Source organism: Zalophus californianus, chromosome 8 (genome assembly GCF_009762305.2).
Source record: "Zalophus californianus isolate mZalCal1 chromosome 8, mZalCal1.pri.v2, whole genome shotgun sequence".
NCBI lineage: Eukaryota > Metazoa > Chordata > Mammalia > Carnivora > Otariidae > Zalophus > Zalophus californianus.
Genome location: NC_045602.1, coordinates 38,234,697 through 38,245,135, shown reverse-complemented (window position 1 = coordinate 38,245,135; position 10,439 = coordinate 38,234,697). Strand labels below are relative to the sequence as shown.

Below are 10,439 nucleotides of genomic sequence, written 5' to 3'. Positions count from 1 at the left end.
TAGTTATTCTGTAGAAAGCAGTCAATATATGTTGGCTTTTATTCCTAACATCTGGTCTCCCCATACTACACTATCTACACCTTTAAAGGGTGGGAACTGTGTCTCCCAAATCTCTTGTGTCCTCTTTGTCTCCCAAGCACTAATATAGAATTCGCATATAATAGATGCTCAAAATGTTTTGTGTTTTTTTTTTACTTAGAGAACTTGATCCAATTTACCTTTCTCTTGTGAACTGTGCCCACAGCCACCCAGACATACCCAGTCTCAGTCGTGGGCCCTGCACCAAGTTGGATCAAGTTGAGTTACCATGAGTGAAGGAGATGAGCAGGCATGGGGAGGTGACAGGGGCTAGGCAAACCTTGGAACCAAAGCACCAAAGCTGATCCCAGGGCAGTGCCAAACAGAAGGCAGGTGGGATGTGAGGGGGAGTGAAGAGGAAGCTGGAGGAGCTGAAGCTCTAGTAGCAACTGGGTTGATCCACTGTTGACCTCAGGGGCCCAGGCTTAAAATCCAGGGCCTGCTTGAAATACTTGGATGATTCCTCCAGGTCTCCTGGATAAGTGTAACCTCCCTCACAAGGCATTCATAGCCAGGCCCCGCCCAACTCCTCATCTTCATTTTCTACAACTCCTCAGCCATAAGCCCTGGGTCCCAGCACATGATGCCTCACCACATCCCAGAAGTGCTAGGAGCTCTTCTCCATCACACCTCCCAGAGTTGTTCTCTCTGCCTAGAAATGCCCATGCCCACACTCTCTGACTGGAAAACTACTCTTTCTTTGAGGCCCAGACTAAGTACCCTTTCCTTTTTGAAGCCCTGCCCAGCCCTCTCTGCTAGCTCTGCCTCTGTGCCACAGTGGGCACCATCCACCATGCTACCATGGCTCTCCTTACACTCTATCCTGAATGATCGGCAAGACCCAAGTGATCATGCACCAATCCATTCCAGACTTTGTACTCCTTCAACACCTTTGGTGTTCCAGCAGCTACTCTGGGTACTGGTGACCCGAAATTGAACAGAACCCACCCTCCAAAAGCACAGAGTAGTCTCAACACAAACACACAGGTATGACATGATAGCCAGGTGATAAAGTAATTGGGGCATATGCAGGCAATGGAGAGGCAAGGGTAAGAATCTGAACTTATTAAAGGCATCAGGCCAGCATGTCTCTCCTCGGCTAAAACCCTTCCCATAGCTTCCCTTCATAGTTAAAGATAAACTGAAGCCCTCATTTTGCCTTTAAGGCCCCCAGGACCCAGCCCCTGCTGGTCTTGATCACCTCCTAACCCTCTCCCTTGTTCTCCAGGCTCCAACACCCCTGCTTCCCACTGCTGTGTGGACACACCAAGCCCCTTCTGTCTCAGAGCCTGTATGCTTGCTATTCCTCTGCCTCGTCACTCCTAGTCCCACTCGCTCCTGTCCTTTAGCCTCAGCTCAGATGTCACCTCCTCAAAAAGAGTCACCTCCCCTGCCCACCTTCTCCAATGTTATATCTCTCAATACTTGCCACCCTCACCCTCTATCACGTAAACTGCCCTTGTTTGTTTGTTTTCTTCTTTGATTATTTGCCTGTTCAATGTTTCCCCCACTCAATTACCAGCTCCAAAGAAGCTTGTTCTTGTTTGCCATCCTTTCCCCAACTCCCAGAATAAGAGTGGAATAAAAATGTGTGGAACAACATCGGGGTCAGATGGGCCAGAATGACCTTGAGTTCCATCATGTACAGCTCATGCGACCTTCAGCAAGTTATTTCACCCCTTCTAGTTCAGTGTCCTCATCTGTCAAATGGGTAAAAATGCTTGCCTTGCAGGGTGGTTCTGAGGGTGAAGACAGCCTGTCCTTGAATGCCCCGGCCCCTGGGGCATGTTGCATGGACACTGAGTAGTTACACAAAAGAGGAAGAGCACCAGCAGCCCACCACTCTGAGCGCCGACACCATGGGCTCTCTGCCCTAGTCTGCACCCAACCCCAGATTGTCTGTGAAATGGAGAGAGATTCGGGCTCCAAAGACGAGTGTCAGTCCTAACTGCAAACTCTCAGCCAAGTCCCAGCCCTGTAGTGTTGGCTGGAACAAGTCACCTCAGCGCATAAGCTCCACCACAGCCTTAAACTCAACACACCCAGTACAAACTTGCCATCTGTCCCTCACTGCTCCTCCTTGTCCTCACATGTCAAAACCAGCAGACAACCAGTGGCATTGATCAATCGGTTGAATGACTGATTCACTATGAAATATCTGATAGGCAAATCACAAGACTTGAACCTAAACTACAATTGTGAGCAGCCCATGACATTGTCCACCCAGGGACAGAGGGGGAGAGCTAGGTTCTGCCTGCAGCTTCTGGCTGTTTCTAGAAGCTCTGGAGCAGATGGGCTGCAGGAAAAGCTGTAGGCAGCCTTCCAAGAACTCACTGAGTGACCCACGCACCTTTCATTAAACGCTGTTCACAGGGGCCTACTAAGACTTTGTACTATTTTCCTATTGCTGCTATAACAAATTACCACAAACTTGGTGGCTTAAAACAACACACATTTATTATTTTACAGTTCCGGAGGTCGGGTGTCTGAAATGGGTTCCTGTACTAAAATTCAGCTGTTTCTTCTGGAAGCTCTGGGGGAGAATCCTGTCCCTTGCATTATCCGGCTTCTGGAAACCACCAGCATTCGCAGGCTGGTAGCCCCCATCCTCTACATTCGAAATTAGCAGCATAGCATTTTCCAGTCTCTGGCTCTCACCCTCCTGCCTCGCTCTTATGAGGACCCCTGTGGTTACACTGGGCCCACTGGGATAATCCAGGATGGTCTCCCCATCTCAAGATCCTTACCTTAATCACATTTGCCAAGTCCCTGTTGTCTTGTAAGGTAACGTATTCACAAATTCTGAGGATTCGGATGTGGACAGCTTTAGAGGGGCATTAGTCTGCCTACCACAGATTCTGAGTAGGATGAGCTTGGTTTGGGGGCACCAGGCTGGAGCTCAGCCTCCTGCCTCCCTACCGACTCTGTTCAAAGTAGAGTTCAATGTGGGCCAATGGTTCACTCTCCTTGACAAGTCGTATTGGCTGCTGGGACTCAGCTGGACCACAGAGAAACCAGCCAGGCCAGGCCGCGGCCTCAAGCCTGAAGGCTGAGCCCGAGCTTCTCTGGAAGAAGGTGAAGCGCGTGGCTTCTTCACCACCCTTGTACAGATCCTCGATGTTCACATCCTGTGGGGGCAAGATGGCTGCTGCAGGATAAGGCCACTGGTTGAGATATCAGCCCTAGAGGCCCCCAGGGGGTGGCCAATGAGGGACTTTACAGGGAGGGTCAGTACCCAGGGCAGTGCCTTCTGCAGGTTCTGGAGGGCAGGGGTCTTGGCACTAGGTGCAGAGAGAAGGGGAGGCATGTGTGGACTTGGCTGGGAGTCCACAGATGGGTGCAGAGATGCCAGAGCACCCAGGAAGGTGGGCCATGTCTGTGGGGCACCCCAGAATATTGGTGTGGTTTCTCACCTCCAGCTGCAGGGTAGGCCCCTCTCCTGTCTCCACACAGGCTAGGCAGCGACTGCCTCCCTGGATCCCCAGGAAGATGGGGACTTTGGTGCGGTCCAGGCCTCTGTTGGGAAGTATGCAGATCTTCTCTGGGAGGAAAGAGAGAAGAGAGCCAGGAGATGAAAGGACCTAGATGGCAAGCTCTCAGCGACCTACAGCTGGGCAGAAAAGAGTTGGGCCAAGGCACACCTGGCTTGAACCCTGCATGCAGGCTGCCAGGCAGGCTGGGACTCCTCCAGTGGTCATGACACCCTCAGAAGGAGAGGTCCTCAGCTGCTCCCTGTCTCTTCTCACTGTCACCAGAGGCAGAGGGAAGGGGAGAGCTGGTGGCAGGTGGAGCATGGGTGTGTCTGAGGGGATGGAGGCCCCAGTGGCTCACCTGCACAGCAGTTGTCCACATTGGGATCTCCTACCAGGAGCTGGTCACCTCTTAAGTACAGAGCCTTCTGATCTGCATCCTTAATTCTGGAACAAGATGGTTGTGCTGACAACCTGCTCCCTTCAGGCACCACCAAGCCCCAAAGTCTTCCCACCCCCATGCTCTGAAGTACCACACTGAGCATTTAGGTGTTCTTCTCTCCTATAGGTGAGAAGTAGGTGCATGCCTCCACCCAAGAGCAGGTAAAAATAGGTCAGCCTTAAGGCAAGGGAAGGTCTTCTGGAGCTCGTGATTCTCAGAGGCTCCCTTTACCAGCGTCAGCCTCTGTCAGGGCCCTGGGGCAGTGAGGAAAGCCAGTGCCTTCTCACTGATGGGTAGACAGTTCTCCTGATTATGCTAGCCCCTTTTCATGCCCTTCCTGAAAAATTTCCTAATGAGGCTCAGATGTCTCTAGGATACAGTGAGCCTTATCCCAGATTTTCTGGGTCTGACCCAAATTTGCATAAATGTTTTATTTTCTTCAGTGAAGAGGATTAATTGAATGTGTAATAAAGTGTGGTTTGTGGGGCGCCTGGGTGCCTCAGTCAGCTAAGCATCCAACTCTTGATTCTGGCTCTGGTCTTGATCTCAGGGTCATGAGATCAAGCCCCATGTCAGGCTCTGTGCTTAGCGCGGAGTCTGCTTGAGATCCTCTCTGCCTCTCCTCCTGCCCTTTGCATGTGCTCTCTCTGTATACAAAATAAATAAATAAATAAATAAAATCTTTTAAAAAATAAAGTGTGGTTTGCTTTTCAAATATTTTAAAGGCTTTTTTATAGAACAAAATTCACAAATCAGAAAAAAAATCCTATGTGACAGTAGGTGTACCAACATGGCCACCCTATTCCATGCAATGTGTATTTTGGGATGGCCCCGTGTTATGGGTGCCAAATTTAGGAGGTCAGGAAAGAGCTGGAGCAGGGTGTGATTACAGTCATATGGGGTTGGCAATGGTTCCAATGATCAGCCTGGGAGGGTACATACGTTCTGGGGAACAGGGAGGAAACTATGGTGAGTGTGTGCAACATCACAGTCATGCAGGCTATTAGCTCGCAGGTTATTATCTCGGTGCCTTGTTGGCTGGTTTCAAAATGTCAACCGCTCTCAGGACCTGGGGAGCCCTCCCTATCTCCAAGGGCAGAACCTCTGGGCCAACGTCAACGCCTCCAGATTTTTTTTTATCTCAGTAACAACTAATTATAATACCCTTAGCTAATGACCGTATGTGTGTAAAGAAGGTTCACTTGTACAATAAAAATAAAGATCTGAAAAGAGCCTGGGTTTGCCATTCTCTCTCCAACCCGGACAGCCAGGACTTGTGCGGAACTCATCTGCCAGCAACATTCTCTTTGGAGACCAGAATCCAAGTTAGATACCCCAAGGTGACATCTGTTTTGTCATATGGGTGCTTAGTGCACATGTGTCTTGCCTTCCCAGGCACATTGTAACTTCCCGGAGGCCCCAACTGGCCCCCTGGTATCTAGGACAGGGCAGGCCCATGGAGGAGCTGAGAAAATGTGACCCAGAAGTCAGTCCTGTTTTATTTGTGTTATGTCTCATCTCATTCCTCAAAGGGCTGGAGACAGTTTATAAGAAATCACAGGCAATAAAGTGTAAACTATAAGGAAAGTCTCGAATGTCAAATGAGGTAAAAGGGATAATTGGGAGTGCAGACAGGGAGGAAAGGCCACAGAGGCCAACATATAAAGATGCCGTCACTGAGATTCAAAATTGTCTCTGAGCTCTTGGAGAGAGGAGGACGGAGTAGCATAGGGGGTGAGTCCTGGCTCTGTGTGACATGAGGTAATTTATTTAACATCTTTGAGCTTCAGTTTCCAAATCTGAATGGACTCAGTCATGCCCCCCTTGTAGGTTACTCAGGAGGAAGGCAAGGCAGCAGAAGGTCTGGCATCTTGCAGATGGTCAGGAAAGAGAGCTATTGTGATGAGGATGAGGATTAAGCTTAATTATGGGGCACTTGAGATTTCTTGGGTGAGATGGAGCCGCATCTCTCCCCTCAGCCTTCTTTCCCTCTTCCCACATCATCCCCAGGCCCCTGGTTCAGAGAGGGAGGACTCCAGGAAGACTTACATGTAGTATCTTGCCATGGGGAGGGAGCACATTCCTGCAGTTGAGGGCGACTGGTCCTTGCTGAGGGGGAAGGAGAGAAGGGCTGTCAGAGAAGGGTGGGTAGAGCTGGGGGGCAGACCCCCTGGCGGCCCCCAAATCACCAAATCACAGGGTGGAAAAATCTCACTAGGCTGCTTATCTATAACTGGTCTGCCAGAATCCTCCATGATCTCCCCAGCTCAGCAGGTTCCAGGCAGCTCTGCCTCACCCTCCTTTGGGGCTAACTGACCGGGGTATGGGCCCATGACGTGTGCATGGTGCTAGCTTGCGGAAACTGAAGAACAGGCTCCCCAAAGAGTTTAGACAGGAGTACTTCCTGGAGCTGAGATTGAGGTGGGGTGTGCTCCAGCCTCAAAGTTTGAGGATGAGCTGGACTCAAACCCTATCCCACTGCCCAGCCTGGCACTAAAGTCACCTGAAGGTTCTGATTTGCCAGAGCTTGAAGTGACTCCATGACCAGCCAGGCTTGGGAACTGGTATACCATCTCAGTTTTTCTCACTCTCCAATGAACATATAAATCACCTGCCAGTTCTGGTTCCCTGGGTCTGGGCTGGAATCTGAGACTGTGCATTTCAAACATGCAACCAAGTGATATGAACACAGCTGGTCCCTGGCCACACTTTGAGTAGCAAAGGACTAGATAGAGGACCTCCCAGCCCAGACAGGCCATCAGCAGCGTGGCCTCAATGCAAGCACACTTGATGCTGTTCTCTCTCTCAGCCAAACTACTGGGGTTCTTTTGCTTGCAGCAGCAAAACTAATGGGCAGGCTAGTAGCTATACCAAGGTCTGGCCAGGACAGATCAAGTGGAGGGCTCTGTGTGAGGATGATGACTCCCACTCTTGGTCAATGTGAGCACAAGGGACAGGCAGAAATTCAGTGCTGGTCCAGTCTAGCTTGATCTCCAGGGGCCCCAGAAGCCTTCTGTCCTGGCCCAAACCCAAAATCCAGCCCCAAGAACCCAGCCCCTCCTGGGTTCTGGCTAGACTGTGATGAGGTGAATAGGAGTGAGAAGCCAGCTTCTAGTCCATCAGAGAGCCTGGGGTCCTGGTGCTAAGCATCTGCCATGGTCCCTCCCAATGCACCACACAATCCATCCCCTAAGCTTTCCCTTCCCTATTGTCCCCAGGTGACCTTTCCCTGAACTCTGGCCTATTGTCCTCCCTGGACACCATCTCTGGCTGTCTCAGACTTCATCAATCCACCTGTCCTGAGTCAAAAACCACCCCCCAAGTAGCACTGAGCTTTCTCCATCACATCCTCTCCTTGCTCTCCTACACGTTTTCTATGTGGACTATGTTCTCTCCAAGACCAATATTAACTTCTGTGGAGCCAAATCAAAAGACTCTTGATTCTTCTGATATTTGGCTTCTGCCTCCTCAGAGCTCTTGACATTAATTGACTCCCTTCACACTTCCATTTTCCCCTTCTCAGGTCTGTGTAGATTTTCCCTTCCATTTGGTGGTGTCCCTAAGGCTGGAAGCCACAAGTCTAAGTTCTAAGCACTTCTCTCTCATACCCCATGAGTTGCCATTCATCCATTTCCACAGCTGCAGTGGTCATATTGGTCTAAAGCCTCCCAAGTCCCAACTGAACGTGATACTTTATCTCCAACAGTCTACAGGACACCTCCCTTTGGACTTCTTGCCATTACACCCAACCAAATAGATCTGAAGTCAAATCAATCTTCTCCTCCTCCCAGCCCATTCACCTCCCCCCTTCTGCTTACTCTGTCTGATTTGCCAACAAGTTCTGATAAATTACTCTTTAAAATGTAATTTTGTCTTCTTTCTTTTAAAGATTTATTTACTTATTTGAGAAAGAGAGAGAGCGAGAGCACATGCACATGAGTGGGAAGAGGCAAAGGTAGATAGAGAGAGAGAATCTCAAGCAGACTCCATGCTGAGCATGGACCTGAGCTGAAATCAAGAGTTGGATGTTTAACCAACTGTGCCACCCAGGTGCCCCTAAAATGTAACTTTGTCTTCTTAATAGCCATTGTACCTGTGCCTGTATTCCTGGCTTTTCTACCTTCAGTCCAGCCCAACCTATGTGAGGTACCTGGACCTATATTCTAGATATTGCTTTCACAACATCTCCACCCAGCTCTAGAGTCTACAGTGGCTGCCCATTTCATCACCATCTGGCCCTGATTCACTTGTATGAGTGTATCTCACTTCTCTGTGGACACTAAACCACCCCTCCAGGCACATGCCTTCTTTCTCCCCTGTGGGCATGCTCACAGTTGTCTTTGATTTCCCTGCCACAAAAGCCATCCCCCCTCCTTGCCGTCCATTCAGGTCTTTTGGCATTAGAGGAACTGGATGTGGTATCATTTATCTATAGGCTGCGTCTCTAGTTCTGCCAAATTAATTATCAGTTCAGAGTAACAGCTCAGACATACAAGGTTATGTCACCTCACCTCCAATTCTCAGTTTCAGCATCTATAAAATCATGGAATTAGAGTCTGTGGTTATTAAGATTCTTCCAGATCAAACGATCTATGATTCCATGACTCAGAGTTTAATGAATCTTTCCTTTACTCTTGCAACCCTACTCTGAAATCCTATTAAATTTCACTGTCTTATGTATTGTTCTATATACAGACATTTATTTCCCTTATAAAAGTTAACAACATCTTGATCCATGAAGTATGGCCCGTAGCTCCCTCCAACCACCCTGACACACATATATGCTTACAAGCAAGACATAGAAACACACACAGAAGATTTCAATGGCCAGGTTGGGTTCTAGACCTAGCTTTGCTACCAATTTGGCTTGCTACCTTAGAAAGTCCCCTTTAGTCCCTGGGCCTCCAACTTGTTATCATTAGGAGGAGAGGCTGGGCAAGGTCAGCCTTGCCCATTTTTCAAAACTAAGTTTCACAATGAAAATTTACACAGAAATCTAATGAAAGTAAAATGGATAAAGGGAACTTGCTTTTGCTGAATCAGAGAATGAGGGTGATACCAGAACCCTGACCTTGACCACTAAAGCAGGCACTGGGGCATATCTAACGAACCCCAAGCCTCACCACACACTGTTGAATACCACTGGCCTGGCTGATTTCTTCTGAAATTACTTCCTAAAATCTATGGTTCTAAATATTTAAAAATCTTGACTTGGTTTAATCCATGCCTTCTCTCAAATTCTTTCTATGTGCTCCCAGACTTATTTAGCATCCCATGATGTTCTGTGGAGGGGATACCTTGTTATCTAAAGAGCTTGACAGGAGTAGTTAAGGGAGGGGGCATACCAGAGATATTGACAGAAAGGAGAAGGAAAGCGAGAAGGAGAGATAGAATACTGCCTATCAACCACCGACCTGCAATCCTGGGTGCCTGGAACATCCGACTGATTTCTCCAGGGCATCTGCCCCAAGTTTATACTGTCTGGTCAGGGTGGGTCAAGCCTGCTGCAATCTTTATAATTGGCTCTAGGATGGGAAAGAAGGGCCTAGGGATTTCACAATGTCTTTAGCACAATATGGATAATGAGAAGGTGGGGGCATTAATGAATGTTTGTTGAAGCGGGAGAGAATCACCCATAAAGCCTGGCAGAAGCCAGTCACTGGGCCCCTGCTCATAGCTACTATCATTGACACTGTTATTGGTGGTTTCAATAGCCAGATAAATAGTCTTGGGATCAGATGTCTTCATATCACCTTCCCGTTGGTGTCCCATGAGGGTCCATCCTAGGCTTAGAGAGGTAGAAGAGGCAAGAGGGGATGTGTTTAAGGGGCCCAAGGACAGAGCAACCTCTGGTGTTTTAAGCCAGGCTGCAGCCAGCAAGACAACATAAGAGAGGGGACTGATGGCATTGGGAGTATTGCCCTGTTTGGAAAGAAGGGAGGGAAGTCTCTGCTTTTCAACAAGTCCTATTAGTTGTTATCAGGTTGGTGAGACAGAACATTTAAGGAAACCCACCTGCAGAGGACATTGACCTTAGATCCATCCTGGGACTGCGCAGCCATTGTGTTCCCTGGAGGGTTAGGACACATGACACCATGTAAGCAGGACAGGTGTAAAGAGCACCATGTGAGCAGGGCAGGAGTAAAGAGAATACTCAAGCCTCTAATCAATTACTTAACTCAGTAAATCCATCCACCCACCTGTCTGTCCAACCATCCAACCATCCATCCATCTGTCTACTTGCAAGCGGTGGAGAAGCTTGGCATAGTGTTCTCTGGGGACCATCTGCCTTACCATAATTCTCACTCTTAGGTCATTCAAAGGGCCTGGTAAGAAAGTAGGAGAGGCCAATCCACACGTAGATGCTTAAAGAGTGAAAGATAAGAAAAGATGGGCAGGGAGGTGACTCAATTTCTGTTTCCTAAGGCCAACAGTCATTCTTCACCCCT

At 48.8% G+C, this 10,439-nt stretch overlaps 1 protein-coding gene across 1 annotated transcript; it reads right to left on the bottom strand.

Moving 5' to 3' along the window:
• Positions 1-2,993: 2,993 nt before the first annotated feature.
• IL1F10 (interleukin 1 family member 10) lies at positions 2,994-10,013 on the bottom strand. Its single transcript, XM_027624069.1, has 5 exons — positions 10,006-10,013; positions 6,040-6,099; positions 3,910-3,995; positions 3,492-3,619; positions 2,994-3,206 (listed from the first exon to the last, which is right to left on the bottom strand). Exons 2-5 carry the CDS (start codon positions 6,069-6,071, stop codon positions 2,994-2,996), a joined length of 459 nt encoding a protein of 152 aa, XP_027479870.1. The 5' UTR covers positions 6,072-6,099; positions 10,006-10,013.
• Between the last annotated feature and the right edge of the window lie 426 nt (positions 10,014-10,439).